Source organism: Malurus melanocephalus, unplaced genomic scaffold, assembly GCF_030028575.1.
Source record: "Malurus melanocephalus ecotype Western Australia unplaced genomic scaffold, MMel_1.1 scaffold_594, whole genome shotgun sequence".
NCBI lineage: Eukaryota > Metazoa > Chordata > Aves > Passeriformes > Maluridae > Malurus > Malurus melanocephalus.
The window spans coordinates 178,602-193,287 of record NW_026623826.1 but is presented as its reverse complement, the minus strand read 5'-3'; the positions used below and the strand labels follow the sequence as shown (position 1 = coordinate 193,287).

General features: G+C 39.8%; 1 protein-coding gene across 4 annotated transcripts in view; it reads left to right on the top strand.

Moving 5' to 3' along the window:
- CSNK1A1 (casein kinase 1 alpha 1) overlaps window positions 1-14,686 on the top strand; it is a 32,015-nt gene that overhangs the window by 1,840 nt on the left and 15,489 nt on the right. For 3 of the 4 annotated variants that reach the window (XM_057382965.1, XM_057382967.1, XM_057382966.1), the window contains exons 3-5: window positions 10,081-10,207; window positions 11,922-12,020; window positions 14,402-14,485. In XM_057382965.1, the coding sequence (XP_057238948.1) occupies window positions 10,081-10,207; window positions 11,922-12,020; window positions 14,402-14,485 (310 nt within the window). The remainder of the gene's footprint in view (window positions 1-10,080; window positions 10,208-11,921; window positions 12,021-14,401; window positions 14,486-14,686) is intronic. The other variant, XM_057382968.1, reaches the window with a different exon arrangement.

Sequence of the window (14,686 nt, the reverse complement as noted above, 5' to 3'; positions counted from 1 at the left end):
CTGTTCCAACATGTCTTCCTGCTCCGCTCAGAAAATGGCGGCTGTACGTGATTAACCCTCCCCCTTCTCCTGGTGGGACAAGGGACGTGCTCGGGCTTGTGCCTTTTTCCTTTCATAGTCCTGAGCCTCCAGCCTTGAGACTGCGGAGAACCTGGAGCAGGAATGAAATGGCAGCAGCTCCTTGCTCTGCCCGCAACAGATGCGTCACCAGGCTTTCCTTACGGGTTAAAGTGCCGRCATTAATCCCTCCCAGTTCCTCATTATGTGGCTCCTTATTTTGTCTTCCCGCAGAAACTTTCGGCAGGGTTTCAAAATTTCCTGATCTGGAAGAAAATCGCTAGTGTGGGRCATCAGGAGGGGTTACTCCTCATGGGATTATCGAGGTGTTACYCTGGGATAGTGCCCAACACTTGAATCTGGGCATCTAGGAGTTACATGAAACTTCAGTTTTCTCCAGGGAGACTTTGTACGAGTTGTTCTTTTTGTTTGAAACTTTGTTAATAATTGTTTTTAAAGTTAGTATTTTTTCCTTTTGCACAATGGCATAAAGGATTTTTGTTCCTTGAGYTGCACAAACTATTCCAGTTTAGGTTTTGTATCAAACTGTGGATTCCGTTTAATTTAACCCTTCCTGATTTTGTACAGAATCAATAGAGACATTTATGCTCCGTTTTAAAGTTCTAGTGATGACAAAACCAAGATCCATTACTAATTTGAACACTGCCTTGTATARATCTGCATTTCTGAGGTTAATAGCTCCCTCCTCCTTCCCCCAAACACAACTGGCTCTGATCGTGAATGTGAGCTGGAGGAGACAGTGTTGTCCTGACCATCTGTCCTCATTCACTCCAGCCTTTTGCAGGGATACAATCAGCATACCTGAATTAAATACTTGCAGCTCAAACAGACTTGCTGATGTGAAAACAGATGCAGTCTTTCTTTTGGACTACAGTTTCCTTCTTTTCTCAAATGGGGCTGCCTTTATTTCACAACTGAAAGAATAGGAATTGCATTTTGGAAAGCTTTCACAGTCTAGTTGCATGCTAAAACAGGGATAACTGGGAAAACAGCCAGAGCAGGCAGATATCAGGTGTTTCATCGCAGAACTGGAAAAGCAGGCATTCTTGAACTACTTTTTTGGAAAAGTAAATGTGTGAGTAGTGCTCTAATGAGGCGCAAGTTGCAAATTTTTGGCTTTTCTACTGAGAAACTSTTTAATTCCTTGGATTTGGTTAAAATGCCCTGTGAAATACTGATGATAATCTTGCATATTGAGAAACTTGCCTCAACCTTCAGCTACAACTTTCTTCTGTATTTGGTGTTCTTGTACCCCCTAAAAATAATACAAGATTACTAAAATTTGAGAGCAGATAAATGAAGCAAAACACAACAAATGGATTCATAAACTCATTGTGCTAAAGGTGTGTGATGGATTGGATAATGTCAGTCCTTTCAGATTCTCACAATATTAATCTTTGTAGTATTTTTCTAGAAAAGTGRGAAATTTTTGGGAATACCCTTTTTCTTTTCAGAAGCAGAGACAATTGTAAATCTRTTATGTGCAAGATGCTGTTTGAGAGGTTCTCTGGGCTGCTGGTATTGGATGTTASCTTGCCGTGTGGATCTTGTGATTCTTTAGGRGTTCTAAATCAGCATTCTYAGTTTTATCTWMTTTAACAGCAAGCTGAGTGAGGGACTCAGCACAGTTCTTGTGACAAATGTTAAAATTTTCTGTGTTTAGTAGAAATAGAATCCGTGGCGCTGTGAATCCAAGTCAATACTTAGGTCACTTTGCATGTGTCATTGATAATCCATGTGCCGCCATTGTTTTATAATAATATGCTGTCACGKTGGAATAAGCTGTTCCTGGCTCAGTGTATTCACAAGRATGAAWCAAGCTGAAGGAAAGTCAATACATTTGGTAAAATTTCTGTAATATGACACCTTTAAACAACAGCAATGCCAGAATTTGATAGGAAATGAAGGAATTATGCCAAGCTTTMCCCATTGCCRTGCTTTATAAAGTGAGCTCAGCAGYTCTTTTATCTCAGTGCTGCACATCTTGGACACATCAGCGTGAAAATTTGTATTCCTCGTTTAAGAGTGAGGGACTTCTCCTCTATTTTTCACCTACTTAAGTGATGCAGTGGCCAAGATCAACTTCCTGGAAGTTGCATGATGTGACTTTGCCTCACTCAAGTGGTCTCTGCTGTGGTTTTGTGACTCACAGCATTGGGAGAATAAATGAGGTATGGAATGTTCATTCATCTGGGGCTGCTGTTCCTAAAGCTGTGTTCTGCCTTTAGATGGGATTGCCAACTTAAAATTRCAAGAACGCATGTCTGGAGTATTGCTTAAGTTATCTTGAACCAAGCACTTTTTTTTTTACAGCCTTTAAGGTTGATTTGATGGACTTTCTGGCTGATTGCAAGAAACTAATGAGCAAAAATCTCAGTTTTGGAGTTAAAAGTTTAATGTTTCCTCTGTTGGGGTCAATACTGAATCTTCATCTGTTGGGAAGGGTGAACAAGGGCTCTTGCTGCATAATTCTACTAGAATAGAACGTGGTGTTTGCACAGAAAATAGCAACAAAAGAGAGTGTAATGAATGAGTTGGAAATTTTATTCCTTGAATATTCTACACCCTTTTAGATCTTTGCTGCTTATTCTTTTCTGGAAGAATAGCGAAGTTTCTGAACTTGTCCCTGAAGTTTTCCAAAACCTTCCATAAATACTCCACAGATTTTTTTCAAGCTGTGGTTTATTCTTGATATCCAAATTTTGCTTCATAATTACCTTAATTTTCACAAAAGCCTCTTGAACCAAGCTTAACATTGTGACAGTTTTGCTGTGCCTTTAGGACACAATGGCCAGGCCTCAGCATTCTGCTGGGCTTATTCTCATTGTTCTCACTCATCAGCTGGCCTCTGCTTTTTTTCCTCTCTTTTTCAGTGACAAAGCATTTTGAGCTGTAATCTTGTTAACTGGGCACTGATCYTATTAGTTGGGACTATCCACCTTTATTCCCCAATTGCTGGTTGTGCCTTGGAGGAATGCAGCAGWGTGTGTTTGATTTTGGGGTGTTTGTCCACAGTGTAACTCTGTTAAAGCTCTGTTCACAAAAGCGATTATTCAAATTACCTGGGACAGCCACTCTTGGTTTTTTTGCCATTTATGGTGTTCATCAACTCTTGGTTGTATCCTTGATGAAGATCAGCTATTTCTAAGTTTAAAAACAAAAAAAACTACCGACTCAGTGATTTTTGTGGGGTTTTTTTTTTTGCGAAGTTCTCTTGCAAGTTAATCCCTACATTTCTGAATTTTTCAATGCAGTACTTGCAAATATTTTGATGTTGAGAAATTCAGAGAGAAATTCTCAGTTGAGTTGAGTTTTCTGGAAAAGAAAAGAAAATTATCTACAATATTTGTGCTTCTGGGGTTGATTACTGCCATATTGCTGAATATTAACAACAGAATCTACCCTTACACATCTTTGTTAAATACTACCTGTAACGAGAAAATGTGGTCAAGGTTGGTAATCTAAGACTTCTCAAAACTGATTTTGYCTTAAGTACTTGAAATACTGTTTTTTAAGCACTGCTCAAAAACCTGTAAGTACACCTCTCAAACGCTTCCATTTTAAACTGTTTTCTCAGTAACTTCCTGCAGCATAACCCCCCCCAACCAACCACCAAAAAAAACCCCAAACCACCATGAGAAAAACAGAAAAATACCCACTAAACCCTCAAGATACCCTGCTACCATTTCAAAAAAAAGGCTCTGTCAGTAAAGCCTACTATTAATTAACTCTATTATTACTTAATTCTGCATACTGAAGGGTAGAACCATCTGATAGGTAACCAGAAGCCTCTTGTTCTCGTGGCTCTTAATAAAATGGAAGGTAACCTTTTAAATGAATACCTACACTTCATCTACTAAGAGAATATATATTTAAAGAAATTTTTTCCTGTTTTCCAACAATCTAAACTCTTGTCTTAATTGGTCTTTGTGGACTCTCAAAGCATCCAAGAGAGACCAGAGTTTAATTTATTTTTTTTTTTCTCCTTAACTCAGTTTTTGGAGTTTGAGATCGGTTTTACTCCTATTTAAACAAATGATCAGCAGAGATAATACTAAAATATTCTTTTCCTCARTGGTATTTCCTGCCGCCACTGTGGATTAATGGTTCACCTTTTGACTTTTTAGGGGAAACTCAACTCACTTCCTCCCAGGTGTGAATGTAGTTTATTAAACAGCTCAGCAAAACAGGGAGTCAGCTGCATGTTTGCAACATAACACTGGGCAGATGAAAGCACCTCCTTGCTGAGAGGATGAGTTGTGCTGGCATACTTCATGTATTGCTCTCAGAACTGTACAAAAAGTGATACAGAATTTTATTTATAGAGTGGAGCCARCTCCATAGCGTAGGGTGTTCATGGCTGTTTCTTTATTTAGTACTTGGGTGGCCTAATTCATGCTCTCCATGGCAACTAACGTTAGGTGACATCTGCTAAATATTCCACTTCAGGATTTCAGTCATGCCACATTATGTGAAGTTCATTTATATTACTCSTAGCTGGCTAACAGTTAAGTGCTTTTCCAGTTTCAGGGGAGATAAAGCAGAAATATAAAATATGTGTCAATTTAGACATGAATCTTTGATGGATTATATTTCTTTTATGTGTTGCTTCAATGTCTGAGACTCAGTATATTTTTACAGACATAATACACTTTGCAATTCGTCTGCAGTGTCATGGTTTGTCAGGAGATGTCTGTGCTGAGAACATGGGAGAACATGGGAGCAGAAGGGTCTGAATCAGTCAGGTGCACATCACAACTTTCTAGGCCAACAGGGCAGTGCTCATGATTCTGTTGTTGGACAGAGAGAGCCAGAGAGCTTCTGTGCTTACAGATAATGCTTGTACCCGTAGGCAGTCAACTGCCAGTTATTTTTCCCCTGATTTTTGTTAATAACATTCTCCCTTTTCCCATCCTCCTGTATCTATAAAGAATAWTTGCATAACTGCCTTGCTGAGCTGTTTAAATGCATGATTGCAGAGGTCACAATATTCACATCTTTCTTGAAGTCTCTTCTCTGCCCTTGTAGGGATTTGGATTTCCTTTCCTGAGTGTTGGTGACAGGGCTTGCAGCAGTGATCCCAATTTACAGGTTGTTCTGTGTGGAACAGCTGCACTTTGCCTGGTCAGGATTCCTTGGGATATTTTTCAGGGATATTAGAGCTGTGTAATTACAGGGAGGTCAGTGTTTTCTCTTCAGTCCATCATTTGACTAATGCCCAGTTCAGAGACTTGTGTAGATGACTTAGGGCTGGCAGGAATGGAATCCAGTTCCAGAGTATTCATCAGATCAGTGCCATTTGGATTTCTGTAGGATGTCTTAATCCTTTGTGTCCATGAGGCCTTCCAGACTTGCATATTCCCCCTCATGTGCCTGCTGACTTGTTCAAACTTAATAATTAGGTGATYTCAGGTAGTTCTATTAGCAAGTTCTTTCCAGCTTGCTTTTTCACTCTACWTTTTTGTTCTGAGAGCTTTTTTATCCACCGTAATTCTTCTGAAAAATCTCCATTTTTGTCACGAGAACTCTTTCACTTGTTGCTTGAAACTGGGAAACTTAATTACATAGGATTACACAGAGTAATCATAGGGTCACGTACTGTAATTTATGAAAATGGCAAAAGTTAATGTAATGTCAAAGAAGTCAAAATCACCCTTTTTGTAATGTGAATATAAACGTTTCTGGAAGTGTAAAGGTTTAAATGTTCCAGTCTTGGAAGCGCTGTCGTTCCCTACAGTGAGGCACCAGGAGATATTTTTTGACTCACAATAGCACAACCTCCTATAGTTGTGTTTGTAATTCCAGGTTGCCAGAGCCCCTGTGGGAATAGTCAGTGATGGAGCTGACAGAAGCTTTTAGTGGAGGATGGGTTACCTGGCAAAGCAGCTGTTGATTGAGGAGAGCYTTTATTAAGTTGTAACAAAATGGTCTTGTCATGGTTTGTCTGCTGGTGGGAGCAGTTTTGTGTGACACTGAGCTCATATTCTGGGTTTTATTGTAAGMTGTAGGCAAAGCCAGGTGCCTTTTTATAAGGTGAATCTTCTCAATCCTTTCATTTATTTCTCACACATTTTTGGTACTTGTACTCAATTGTTACCTTGCTGTAATTATTATAATTGCCAGTGTAGTGGATGAAACTGCAGGTTATTGACTGGAATTGTGTGAGTGGCACAGTAGTGTGAAACTGGGTTGGAATTTCATGGCACGTGTGTGCATTCTGTTAGCCCTTCACCCCTCTTTCTCTTTTATTTGGCCTAGTTCTGTTTGACCCTTTCAGAGGAAAAAAAAATACTATAATAACCAAATGAAATGTTTTCTTAGGTAAAACAAATAAAAAATCCGAACAAAACGAACCAAGCTAGTAACAAACACTTCCTCAAACATTTCTTTTGTCCTTGACATTATTTACAAAATATGCAATTGCTGAAATAGGCATTATTGATTTTTGAAATACGCAGCTCTGAAAAGGCAAAAGGCTTTTAAGTTTGGGTAGAGCTGACTACAGTATTTGCTACCAAGTAATAGATGTGCATCAAGGCTTCACTTCCTTGTCTCAAGGTTAGTCAAGAGAATGAAATAAACCACCCCATGTCAGTTCAAGTAAACATCCATGTGCATATCATATGACCTGACATACCTGCTTTATTGTGTGTTATTTGGAAATGAAACACTTTCCAACCACACTGTGGTGTGATTCAGATGTTCCCACAGAGCTCAAATACTGAGATCCAAGATGTTAGAAAATTTCAGCTCTGTGCTGATATTGGGACAAAAGATCAGGGCTCAAACCACATGAATTGGAAACTTGGTGACGTGGCCAGTCTTGATCTTTCTCATAGACAAGTCACTGAAGTCAAATTAAGGTCACTGTGCTCAGCCTTTAACCATACTCTGATAGAAAGCTTCATAAAAGAGCTTTACTGTATTCTGACTAATTGGAATAGTTTGATMYGTAGTTTTAACGAGATCAGGCAAGKGAGAATGATGAAGCATTTTCSTGCCTGGGAACTTGGGCACACCTTGAAGCTCCAGTAGGTTTGTGACATCTGTATCAGATGTTTGTGTGACTCTGCCTGTTCAAGGTTAAACTGAGCTATTCCTCATGATTGTCTCCTGTAAATGTTTTGTGTMAGGATGTAAAGCACAGTAGGAATCAATTAGAGAAGGACTAGGAGAACTTCAWGTAAATTAGCTTGTCTTGAAATAATACATTGTATGTAACTAAATCAGAGTCATTACCCACCCAAATTGYRCTCTGAAGTGYTGGAATCTCTGGCTCCCACTTTTCKCTCCCCTSCAAAWCCCTCCTTGCTTAAAAATGTGTTSTTTCCTCAACTTTAGTATGAGGGAAGGGAATTCTGAGTGTGCTGACAGACGTCCATGGAGCTCTGTCAGACATGTGAGGACATTTTGATTCTGAGGTCCCAGTGTCACCTAACAGTTGCCCCAGCTTTGTATGGATCATTCCCTCATATTRGTAGTTCATTCCAAGTTTCCCTGCTGATGCGGTATTAAAACTTGGGAAGATCTCTTTTTGGGACACCAGCTTTAATTAATCCTAATATCCAAATTTTCCTAAGAAAAGCCAAGAATTCCATTGTTCTTTCATTCAGAGCTGCCATTAATAGCARCTCCTACACCTTGAATGAACATGATGTAGCCTTACTCCTTAATCCCRTTTTCCCTGGAAATTTTCCAAGGGAAATGAAAACTTACTTGGAGTGTTAGCAGAGTAAATAAAACTCAAGTTACTCTGATACCTTGGAAGAAGTTCCAGATGCCAGTAGTGAAATGAAGAGGTGTCACAGTCTTCTGTGAGGAATTACAGGCAGGTAAACATGGAAATGAAATGTTAAGAGGTTCTGTCTTATTTCTTTGTCTTGGGGAATCGAATGTGCTTTCCCCTGGTGCAGAATGGTCAGGAGATGAGAATTTTCCTGTGCATACATAGAAATAGGCCAAACRGAGGGTGTGCAATCATCCTCAATTACTGCACTTACTCAGCAGACAGATCCCTGTGGAGTAGCAAAAAGCTTTTTAAAATGTACCTTCCAGGGTGGGCTTCCTTTGTACCAGCTTCACCTTGTCTGTGAGGCTGTAACTGAACTTCCTTAGCTCAAGTGAAGGCTGATCTTTGATCCTTTTCCCTTAYGCTGCATCTCATGGGCACTGAACCATTGCTGTGCTGAACAATTGCACTCAGCATCTCAATTAGAAATCCATCCCTTGAAGAAAATAATACTTTATCTAGATCTTGATTTAYTCTGTAGAATTCTTCAGTTCAGCCCATTACTGTCTTGTTTTCTTTCACAACAAACCTAAATTTTGTAGGACAGAATACGTAGCCAGGTCTATTTGGTTTAATTTTCATTACTTCAGGTGACCATAATGTTTCATTTTCACCTGTGATCCCTGGTGTTTTTTATGTTTATAGAGCTGTTCTGTTGACATTTCATTTGAATGACTGCTTTCCAAATACATATTTTCTGCATCCCGTTTTGGTGTAGGAAATGCATAAAGATCCTAGACTGATCTATAAAACAAGGAGTGGGAGCCACACTCATTTATAACTTTTATCAGATTTGTAACAATGCAGGACGAAGGGCGTGGTTTCTACTAGAATCCAGACAGTGGGAAGGTACAGGCCAGTAGTTCCTGAAACAAATCCAAATATAGACTCTTTTCTCTTTGGTTTTGTAAACATTTTATTTTACTACCCCAGCTAAGCTTGGAATCCTGTGAGTACCAAGGAATTTGTTGACTTTTTCAGTGGTAACTGTTTTCCAGACAACCATGCATTGGTGTACTGGAGTCATTGCCTAAAGTGGAAATACAGTGTCTGTACAGATATTTAAGCCCCAGCTGCTACTTTAGCTGAATCCTGACTTTTTTTTTTTTTTTTAATCTGTGTGCTCTTCTTATGAGGTACATCCTTGGGGTACATTGTGCCACTGGTGTTGGGAAATTGAGGGAAATTCTCCCTGGACTATTGGCAGTAGGTCCTTGTCATAAGGACCAGCAGTTTAGAAAAGGCAAAATTGCAGCCTTCTGATCAGTCAGGTGTCGTGTCAGCTTCCAAACCAGTTTTTCACACACAGCTGCCACTTAACTGTAGTTATCTGTGGCGTGCAGAAGGGCTGCAGAGGAGAATATTCCAGCCCTATCTTTCAGTGGCCATTTGAAGTGTGGAGACGTGCAGGAATCCAGGGTGTGGCTCAGGCAGCTTAGGTGGGGAGATACTACCCCCAGTTGCAGATACTATAAAGTAGAGCTGTGCTGGAAGTGCTGAACATGGATTGGAAGGGAAAATATCCATGGAAGGACTTCTGCTTGTCCTCAAAGCATTGTTAGCCTTTATTTTTGCCCAAAATTGGTGTATTCGGCACTTCAGGGTGATTATCACAGTATAGCAATTAGTATTTTGTTATATTTCTACTTTTGCTTTTCTCACACTTAAGTGCTTCTTTCTYTATGATGTTGAAAACCTGATAAAAACCCTCTATATTCCCCTTACTGGACAGTAGAACTCAACTGGCATTTTTTAAATTGGGAAATAAATTAAGAAGTGTATGAGTGAGCTGCCTTGGTGTGGTGCAGAGAAGTCAAACCTGAAAACAAAGCCTAAAGCATGTCAAGATGGATTTGTGAAGTGAAATGATGCAGGAACATGACTGTAAGGTGTCCTGCAGAGGAATTTCAGTCCAGGTGTTGTACACATCCCTCAGAATAAGGACACTGCTGCTTTGTCTGCATTTTCATTCTAGTGTTTGGTATTTTGGTTGTAGTAATGTTTCCTYTTCAGGGAAAATTGCCAGCTTGTGTGTTCTGGTTTGTGCTCAGACTTTTRTTTCCAGGAAAAATAAGACACTAGCAGCATTAATTTCTCGTTAGCTTTCAAGATGGAACATTAGTCAGCAGCGTGCCCTTGCAGCTGAGAGCACTGATGGTATCCTGGGCTGCATTAGGATTCYTGCTAATGCTGGATCATTTCCTTTGTTGCAGGTGGTATGGTCAAGAAAAGGACTACAATGTTCTAGTCATGGATCTTCTGGGGCCCAGCCTGGAAGACCTCTTCAACTTCTGTTCTCGCAGGTTTACCATGAAAACCGTACTTATGCTAGCAGACCAGGTATGTGCACACCTTGGTGGGAGCAGCTTCAGAGCCCTGAGGGACTCTGCAGAGTGGGTTAAATAATTGATGCAGTGTTTTATACATCTAAGTGAACACTTGACCTAAATAAGGACAAAGTAKTGGTGGTTTCTGTGCGCTCTGCCCTACAAAATGCACRGAGTGGGAGCGCRCTGCAGCTCCCAATTCCTTTGTGCTGTTGCTTTGAGGGCAACTTCATGAAAATATTAAAACTGTTCTGGTGGATTCACTGCCAGTATCACCATGGGTTGTGGTAGAGGGGCTGAAACAGCCTCCAGTTGTGGTTGATCTGATTCAATGGGACCTGTGGTGACAACATGCAAATCTGTCCCTGTTCTTATTGCCTGTCCCCATGCTCTCACACCCTCCTGTAGCCTCTGGGAGCAGACAGTGAGCTAATAATAACTGTCTTGTGCTTATTTGGTACTCACAGACAGTTCTTAAAGCTGTTACTGAGATGCCACTTTACCTCCAACATAACCAAAGCCTCTAAAACTGAGGTCTCTTAAGTCTTTTTTTATAGCTGTTGATATTTTTCCAACTTGGTCATGAGAATACAGCATTTGAAATGAGCAGCCATATTTATTTCTTGCTACTTAATAAATAGCTTGATTGTGCTGCCTTCAGCTCCTTGAAAAGCAGTGAGGGTTTTTCAAGTTGAATTTTTCAATGGTAGTTGAAATTTCATCTAATATTACGTAATTGATGTCAGTACCAAGTTGTCACTTAGCCAGATGCTCGTAGAATCCCAGGCTCTTGGCCAAGGAAGCTCAAGGCATTTGTCTGGAGACAAGGTCAGCTGTCCCTGTTCTCAGCTGCCCTAAGAGGGTGATGTGCTTGCTTTAGAGAGCCATTTGCCTGCTCACTTAAGCCATATTCTGGGTGTGACAGCATCTCCAGGGAATCCACAAGGGTTTTGTGCACTATTCCTTTTGGCTGATAAACACTAATTAGCTGTCAGCTGGGAAGCAGGCAGAAATGGGGGATATCAGTGCTCAGAAGTGGCTTTTGGGGCACAGTCCAGCAAACAGCTGTCAGGGGGATGTTGTAACAATTCAGCACAAGCAAGAGGAGAGTTTGAGGAGCGGGAGGAGTGTTTGAGGAGCTGCAGAGCTGTGCCACGTAACCRTGGGCTGTGATCTCATACACAGGAAATGGTGTGGCCCTATATGATGACACAGATGTGCCAGAGTTTCTCCATGTCTCCAGATATTCYGGGATAGTGGTAGCCTAGATATGACAGGATGGGCCATCATCAAGTTATGACTTGCTCCATGAAAACTGTTACCTGGAAAAGTGATGCTTGATGAATGAATAACCAGATGAATGAGTAACTGGGACAAGGGGGAGGGAGTGAGCTTTAAAATTGGCTTGTGGTAGTTATAAAACCTTTTAAGTAAGGGAAAAAAATTACTTTTTAATAGGATGCTATGGTTAGAAACATGAACTTCAATATCAAGGAAATAGCTCAGGTGTTTAATCTGCCAGTTTCTGACCAAGATTRTGGAATTTTAACATTCAAGAAAGGTAAGTATATACAGACAGCATTTAAAAAAATGGTTTTCATTAAGCAAATACATAAACTGATGTTGCAGAGGAAGTTAACACTAAAAATTCATGCTTTCATTGCAGGTTTAAGTGAATTGTCTTGCTCTCTTTGAAATCTTACATGTTGCTGGTTTTTTTTTTACAGATGATCAGTAGAATTGAATATGTGCACACAAAGAATTTTATACACAGAGACATTAAACCAGATAACTTCCTAATGGGTATTGGGCGTCACTGTAATAAGGTTAGTCCAAAGCTCTTTGTTTCCAAGATCCAGAGGGAATGAATGCCTGTGTGATTTGATTCCAGCTGCACAACTTCTATGAAATTCATTGCTAAAACTGGTATTTTGGATGCTAAACCACAGTTCTTGGATATGAGAACTTGGTTTTCTTGGTGTCCACTTGTAAATGCWGTGGRTCYGTGACCCACCCTGGGAGATGCACTTGATTGCAAGGTGATTTCTAGACTTGCAACAAGGTTATCAGCTAACTCTAGAGAACACTTGACTGCTTCTATCAAGATGCCTGTTGTCGTAGCATTTTTTTTCCTCTACTTTGGCTTTGGGGCTGACTTCCCAGGATGAAAACAGTTTGTGCCGACGTGGGATCTCCTGACCTGCCAGTCAGCAGGGCATTAAATCTTACAGTGACAGACTGGTAAAATCTCTTCAGCTATCAGAATTGTGGATAAGACCAAGAGYCAACATGCAGATGCCTTTATAAATACAAGAAATGATGCAAATATGTTGGTGGAAAACTGTTAAGCTGTAGAATACCTGTTGTACAACAAAAAAATTGTCTCAGTTTACTTTTGGGGGGGAAAATAGCTGGGGGTGGGTGGGGGGTGGGCTGAGGTTGTTACACTTTTTGGGCTGGGTAAACATAGTCAGAAGTGCATGTTTCTGCCTAGAAGGCAACTTTTTAATTTTATTTTTAGTTTTCTTGAGTGCAATATGCTTAATCCTGCAATTTGTATGTCGAGCTCGGGCAGACAGGCAGCATTGGCAATGCATTAAGCATGCTACTGATTAGAAATTACCTTCAGGACAAATGTACGTGATCAAGCTGTTTATTGGAAGCAAGATTCCCACTTATCTTGTCTATATGCCATCCCAGGATGTSTCATCTGGTTAGGCACTACCAGTAATCAAAATGTTTACCTTTGTTTGCCTGTATGAATGCCAACTTCAGGGCCATGAGCATTAGAAGGGGAAAGCTTGAATAATGTGAGATAACAGCTCTTGTCTGAAGAGGTGCAATGCACTGAGTGTTTAGAGACAACCATTGTTGGAAAARCTTGTAATTCCAGCTAAAAGACAGTCTTTATGTAATCCTGTTGCTGTTAAACTTTGTTTGTTCCCAAGTTTCATACTTTCACTCTGTACAGCTCTATTTTTCTCTGCTGTGTTRAGCAGTTTAGGCTCCTTAATTTTCTGGCATGACTCTAAATAGAACTTGAAAACTTTTATTTTGGTTTTTTCCTAGTTTTAGTTTCTGATTTCCAATTGTTCTTTTTGGGCCATTTTTCTATACTTYTGCACAGTCATGCTAGGTTGGCATTGCTGCACTCCAGTTCATCTTGGTGTGGATTAATGGCCTAGAAATTGCTGCTGTGCTTACTTTAGAGAAGGAACACATTAGATTTGCATCAGCTGTAATGAAAGACAAAATTATCTATAAACCATTAGATTTTTTCCCCACTAAGTAGCCCAGTTAGGGAGCCATGCAATGATATGGTGGTAAAACGTTGTCTATAGGCATGGGCTTCATTTATGTTTTAGGGGATTAGAAATTTAGGGAGATAGTTCCTGACCCAAATGCAAATTAATAGTTGTACATGAGCAAAATGTGGAATGGGTTCCTTCAGTTTGGAATCAAGTGCTTTGCCTAGGAAACACTACCATACAGTATTTCATGTTTCTTTTTGTAACTAAGTGTAGATTTTGGGTTTTTAGACGTGACTCTACACAGTTCAAAGAAAATCAGTTACAAAGACTAGAGCAGCATGGTAATCTTGTTCCAGTAGCTTCCTGTCAGTTATATTAAAAAAAAATTCAATTGATTTTTTTTCCAAATTTTAATTTGGYGTTTGGGAGAAATTTTGCTCCCGCCTTAAAAGATGAATTTCCAGCTCTGCTAGAAATAAGCCCTGCATGCTTATGAAAGTAAACTTTAAGGTGACTAAATGCCTTCTACCTCTTCCTTACTGAAGATTTACTTTTTCTAAATATCTCTTGGGGGAAGGGCAGTTTGTGGAACCAAAGGCTGCTTTTGTAAGCAAAACCTTGAAATTTCCTTTTTTAATAGAGCCAAATGTCACCATTGCTATCCCTGGTTAAGGCAGTGCCATTTTGGAGCGGCTCACRGTTGAAATTTACCTTGTCCCATCTGTCAAATTTTCTCCTTGGAAAAAAAAAAACCTACTACTATAATAATCAAAATAATACTCAAAAAAGATGGAAACATAGAGTTTTTTTGAAAAGTACAGTGCTTGGTGGAAGAAGGATGGCATTTGGCTACCCTGTTCTTTCTCGAACGCCTCGGTGTTGCCTGTCTGCGCCGGCCAATGTTGCAATGTAAGCAAGACTGTTTGATGCACTGCCACCCTCTATTGTTTGTTCAGTGTTTAGAATCTCCAGTGGGGAAGAGGAAAAGAAGCATGACTGTTAGTACTTCTCAGGACCCATCTTTCTCAGGATTAAACCAGGTCTGAACTGTCTCCTATTCCAACCTCAACCCCAAATTCATGTGCTTTATTTTTTGTTTTGGTTTTTTTTTTTTGTTTGGTTTGGTTTTTTTTTTTTTTTTTTTTTTTTTTTTTTTTTTTTGTTTTTTTTTTTTTTTTTTTTTTTTTTTTTTTTTTTTTTTTTTTTTTTTGAGGGGAATCTCTGCTCTAGTGCCTGGAACG